Genomic DNA, 5,994 nt, shown 5'->3' with positions numbered 1-5,994 from the left:
GTTAATGGCAGGGGGCGGGGGGACGCAGCCTGAAGCCTCTTCCTTCTGCCCGCTTGGGGTCTGAAGCTGTTCAGACAGCAGATGGCGATGGCCCTGAACCCAGGCCCGGCGTCAAGCCCTGGGAGCCACGCAGCTGGAGCTTCTTCTGGGGGCCCCGGGTGCATCCTCCCAGGGGCCCACAGAATGGCTGCAGACCCATGACAATCACTGCCAGGCCAATGCCCCAAGTGAGAAAGGTACGCTCTGCCAGCTACAGGTACTGACACCCACTCGGGGAGCGGTTTGTGGGAGAAGCTGCTTTGCATACAGAGAGCCTTTTATAGTGTGCAGGGTTCCTAAAGAGCGGCAGGCTGGGTGAGGCGCTGAGTGGGCCCAGGACCCCCAAGCTAGGGACCGGAATGAAACATGTCCCAGATTAGCGAGTCTGAGTGGCTGAGCAAGTGGAGGGCCTAGGGACGGCGTGCGGGGGGGTCAGCCTCGTGGGGCGGAGGTGCGTGGACACAGAAGGGCTGCTTTGTACACTTTGCAGGGCTCGGGCAGGAACAGGGCCAGGGTAACCGAGAGGACGTAGAAAAGGGGGCAATGGAAACGTGGGAACTCCTGTACAGGGTGATGGGGGGTGGAGGGGGGAGAAGGCACAAAGACAATGACCCCAAACCATGCAGACAACACACAGCCTGTGCAGCACAGCAAAGCCGAGGGCCGGGAGGGAAGCCTGTCTCCAGAGCTTGCAGCGCCTAGACCCCTGATGGGGTGGCCCCGGGATGCCCAGCTCAGCCACCCCCTGCTGGTGGCGCCGGGCAGACGGCCCTCCTTTACGGTCACAGCAAAAATGGAAAGAGAAACCTACGAGGTCGGAGCACCAATGTCACGCGACATCTAGCTTCGCAGGGTCTACGCTTTTAGAAACAGACCTTTCCAGAAGGCAGCCTGTTTCCCCAAGAAAGAGGAGTGTGGCAGAAGGGCGGGCGGGCAGGCAGGCAGGCAGGCCCATGGCTCCCGCCCCTCGTGCTCCCTGCCCACTCTCGGGCCTGCTCAGAATGGGCTGGCAGGGTCTGCAGAGGGAAGGGACTTGCTCAAAGTCACCCAGGTGGCCCCTCACCAGCCTGAAGCATCACAGGAGAGGGGCTACCCTAGAGGAAAGTTCTGAAGTTCTGCACTGCCCCCTCCTCAGTCTACAACCCACCTCAGCCCTTAAGAGAGTCGCTGTAGATCTGCCAGACAAACAAAGTCATTGCCTGGGCACCGCAACCATCTCAACACATCCCCTGTTCTGTTCGCGTCTATAATTAGCTCTTAGGTTTATAAATTTGATAATGCATTAAACCCACACACCTATGCAGCACGAAAAGAGGACTTAATTTCTCCCCGGTCCACCAGGCCCCACTGGCCCCTGCGGGTCTCTTCCCTGCTACTAAGTCCCTCATTGGAACAAAAGAGCCTGCCTTCCTGATCCCCAGAACCTGGCTGGGCCAGGAGTTCAGCAGACTAGAGCCTGGAGCCTCCAGGGCTGGGGAGGGATGCTGGTGTGGTGACCTTTATCCACCCAACCTGAAAACAGATCAGAAAGCGGGAATCGCCTTGGGCTCAGCTATGCCAGAAGGTAGCTGCTATTTCTGGGGCTGCTTTCAGCACCCACCCCCACTCTGTTCTGCTCTCGCTTTAATCACTGGGCCTGTGACTGATACATCCCAACACCTGCCACCCACCAACTCCATGAGCAACAGGCAGAGACCAACCTGCCCACTCAGGTTTGCTAACCCCTAGGCTGGTGGCTCAGCCGGTAAAGAATCACCTGCAATGTGGGAGACCTGGGTTCAATCTCCGGGTTGGGAAGATCCCCTGGAGAAGGGGAGAATTCCATGGACTGTATAGTCCATGGGGTCCCAAAGAATCAGATATGACTGAGCGACTTTCATTTTCCAGGCTCCTGAGAACAGCTGGATCTACCCACTCCTGAAGGCATCTGGCCTCCCCTTGTGGGTGTCAGGGCGTCTGCTAACGTCTCACCGTCTGACATCATTAAAGGAAAAGCCACCGTCTCAGCAAGGGAATTCAATTTTACCTAGCACCTAGGTTAACAAGCCCAGCAGAGGTTTTCTCTGCCTCTAGCCAACCGCTTCCTAGAAGTCCCAACCTTGGCTGCACATTACCATCACTTGGGGAGCTCTCTGAACAGTCAGGTGCCTGGGCCATACCCACACCAACGGAATCCAAATCTCTGGAGGCCCAGGCAGCAGCATTTAAAAAAAGCTCCCCAGTGATTCCAATGCACAGCCCAAGTTGAGAATCACTATTACTATTTCAGGTCTGGGTACTTTGGGAGGTTGTCAAAACTCTGTTTTTAATGGGTCAGAAATAGATTAGGAGTTTACAGATAAAGGATAATTTCTCTTTGACAATTCTCAAAGAATCTGCAAATTTAAAATAACTTATCTAACTCTGGCAATTCAAAGTTAATTTGTGTTTAGACACTGACTTGCTGGTTCAACAAATTTTGCTGGGGCTCTGATTAAATGTGAGGACTGCCCAGGGTCATGTCAAATGTGAGCCTGCAGCAGAACCCCCTCCCCTCACCCCGAAACCACCTCTAAAACCTGCAGACAAGTCACTGCATAGATCGCAAGTATTGTATGGAACACCTACTGAAAATTATTTGTTTTGCCTGAAATTCACATTTCATGGGGGAATCCTGTATATTCTCCAGCAGCCCCACCACCGAGAGATAAAAGCACAACCTTCAACCAGGAAACAAAGGAGAAAACGCAGGGGGAGCAGGGTCTGCCCACCGGGACCCCGTTCTAGAACCTGCACAGGGGCTGTGGCTTGGAACCCCTGTGGCATCGCCCTCTCTCAGGCTAAAAAGCTACAGGATCTGAATAAGCCTATTGGATGTATTATGGCTGAAGAAGGTTGGATTTAACTTGGGGCATGTGTTAAATGGAACTCAGCCTCAATTTAAAGTCAGCCCGGTTCTCAGACCAGGTCCGGAGGCGGCTTTCTGACCAGAGCTTCCTGGGGGAGTTGGCTCCCTTGGAGCCCCCTTCAGGCTGACAGCTTTCTCCACCCACTTTCCCCTGGGTGGAGACTCCATGCCACATTCTGACTCTGTTATAAACTCAGGCCTCTGCGGCCTCCCCTGGAATTCCACATCAGTGTGGCTAAAGAGCATATACACCATCACCCATAAAATGCTCCTCCCCCAGGGCGAGCCCCAGCCCCATGGGCCAGGACCCGGATCCGGCTGGCCTCTCTGCAGGATGCCTTCTCATATAAAACCCAGACCCAAGCCGCAGCGTGAGTCATCAGCTTTCCGGTCTTCATTCATGCCATTCCTTCCTCTTAGCAAATTCTCAAGAGACCCACTTCCCATCCCTTCCTTCCACTGCCGCTTCTGCTTAGACCCCTGGGGGCCCCAAAGAGACCAGCGTCCTGCGGGGTCGAGAGACTCCCAGGAGACTGACGCCCCGCCCCCCATCCTCGTCTTCCTGGTGCGGGTGGCCCCAAAGTCCTGGGATCAGATCCATGCACATGCTTAAACAGAAGTCACAAAATCCAACGAGAGTGACTGGAACGGGATGAAGACCAGTCCTGGCCGCAGCCCTGCTCTGTCACTGGGAACACACCCGAATCCCCAGGTCCCTGCTCACCCTCCCAGCCCTCTCTCCTCTGCACACATGTGTCCCCAACGTGCCCAAGCCTTCTCTTTCATAGAAGAACTGCTGAAGGAAACAAACGGCAGTGGCAGGTGGAGGGGGGAGGATGTTGGAAATAAGACCACGCGCATTTATCTGTATTTGGATTAAGGATACGGTTCACAAGCCACACAAAATTGAGACAAACTGGAAAACTCAAAGAAGAGTACCATATCTGCTCCCAGCCGCCTAGAACAAAAGATCATGTGAAAGATCCAGAGGGTGTTTCCACTGTGTCACCAGGCTGATCTTTACCTTTGAAACAGAACTGGGAGTCCGCACTGATTTACTGTTTCTGTTGCGGTTCAAGTATAGCCATGGCCTGGTCATAGCTATGTCTTTTGACCTTTTTGTTCCCTTAAAGTCTGTAACTGGGCTTCCCAGGTGGCTCAGTGGTAAAAGAATCTGCCTGCAGAGGCAGGAGGCGTGGATTTGATCCCTGGTCAGGAAGATGCCCTGGAGGAGGAAATAGCAACCCACTCCAGTATCTTGCCTGGAGAATCCTATGGACAGAGGAGCCTGGTGGCTAGAGTCCTTGGGGTTGCAAGGAGTTGGACACAACTGAGAGACTAAACCACCAACCACCACCACCACCAGCATGGAAGACTAAAATTTCCCTGCAGCTTCCCTGACTGTCTCTCACACCAGCGCAGCTGAGACCCAAATACAGGCATGTTTCTAGAGGCTGGGACAGAGGGGCCTCACTGTCCGGCAGAGCCAAACCCAGAGCATGGATTCTGAAAACCCAAACCTAAGGCCGTGACCAGGGACAGGTGAGCAAGGCCCCCTCCCAGCCCTTGGGAGCTGTTGAGAGGGTCCATCCACGCCTCTCTCCTACAAGGCAGCCCCCGGAAACGAGGCTGACAGGGACATGACCGTGTCTCTGGCTGCCCAATGTCAACATGTGCCCTAGACTGTCCCCACCCGCTTCCCTTTTCTTTGAATCCTTCATGTACACCCAAGTGAATGCCGCTTGCTTTTCATGGTCTTAAAAAACAAAACCAAGACAGGAAAGGAGAGGTAGGTGAGCAGGGATGGGCAGGTTTACGGAGAACTCTCAAAGTGCCAAGAACCCTCAGGATGACGGCTGTCCCCATCCCCAACCCGCCGCACCTCCAGCTCCTCTGCAGGCCTGAGTCCTTTGGATATACTGTGCACAAGCCTCACAGGGGGCTGCTGGCTGCAGGAAGGGCTTGTGAGGACCCCCGACACGTCCCCCCTCCCCCACCTCCTTCCTTCTCTCCGAACTCAAGCACCTGGGCCTGCAAGGTGGCCGAAGAGGTTGGTGAGGCATTCAAGCTCCTGGAAGGGGTCGTCACTTTGCCCCCGCTCCCAGGGGGAAACAGGAATGGGGGTCAAAGAGCCTGTCGCACTAGAATGCTTTTCAATCCTTGTCCCCAGAGGTAGAATCATTTTGTCCAGTATCTGAAATGCAAGCTTCCCGTAGCTCTCGTCATTACAGTAACTCCTGACGGCTGACCTCGCCCCCGCCCACCTCCACGACCCTCTGCCCCTCGCAAAGGGACCGCAAAACACAAGGACAGCTGACGGCACAGATGGCGCCACGGCCACTGCCCAGGCTCACGCTCTGCTGTGTGCACGGCCTCCCCACATACACACCAGTACACATTACACAGCGGTGGCCAGAGACACATTTACAGTGTGCGTGGGAGGCCCGGCCCGGGCCGCATCCTCGAGCGGGGTTCTGCTCCTGAATCCTGGGGTCTGGGGGTCCTGCGGCTGCTCTGCAGCCAGCCACCCTCGTCTCAGTGTTTGATCTCTAGGATGGAGGGGTTGTGGTCCAGGATGGCGAGGATGATCTTGTCCATGTACTGCCTCAGCCGGAAGTTGATCTCCTCCTGTTCCTTGAGGGCTTCCATGAGCTGGAGGGAACGAGAAAGCAAGGTCAGAGGCCAGGCGGGGGACTGGAGTGTGGGCAGAGCCAGTGTCCCAACAAAACCAGCCTCGGAGCCCAGGCACCAGTCTCCGGTGTCACATCCGGGCAGGGGGGAAGGTGCAGAGGCGCAGGCCACACCCCCAGAGAGGCCTGGATCACTGGCCCGTTGCGGGGGCCCAGATGTGTGTGATGTTTTTGATAAAGGCAGAGAATGCTGGCCAGAGGCATTTATAATCAGGAGTGACACCCACTGTCCCAAAACCCTAAGACCGCCTGCTGCTTCCTCTCGCCAACCCCAGTCCTGCCGCTGTCCTCCTCCAGGTCGACTCCTGCCGTGTCCATGGGATGCGCCTCTGCTCGCAGGCTGGAGGCTGGGGCCTGGCTCATGTGGGCACTCCTCAA

At 55.8% G+C, this 5,994-nt stretch overlaps 1 protein-coding gene across 1 annotated transcript in view; it reads right to left on the bottom strand.

The window, feature by feature from the left end:
• Positions 1–4,223: 4,223 nt before the first annotated feature.
• Positions 4,224–5,994, bottom strand: part of RAB11FIP4 (RAB11 family interacting protein 4 (class II)) — a 102,485-nt gene continuing 100,714 nt past the window's right edge. The window contains exon 16 of the mRNA XM_010861695.1: positions 4,224–5,578. Coding sequence (XP_010859997.1) covers positions 5,462–5,578 — 117 coding nt within the window. The 3' untranslated portion in view covers positions 4,224–5,461. The remainder of the gene's footprint in view (positions 5,579–5,994) is intronic.

This window comes from Bison bison, unplaced genomic scaffold, assembly GCF_000754665.1.
Source record: "Bison bison bison isolate TAMUID 2011002044 unplaced genomic scaffold, Bison_UMD1.0 scf7180017864472, whole genome shotgun sequence".
Taxonomy (NCBI): Eukaryota; Metazoa; Chordata; class Mammalia; order Artiodactyla; family Bovidae; genus Bison; species Bison bison.
The sequence above is the reverse complement of the archived record's forward strand: the minus strand, read 5'-3'. Positions and strand labels throughout refer to the sequence as shown.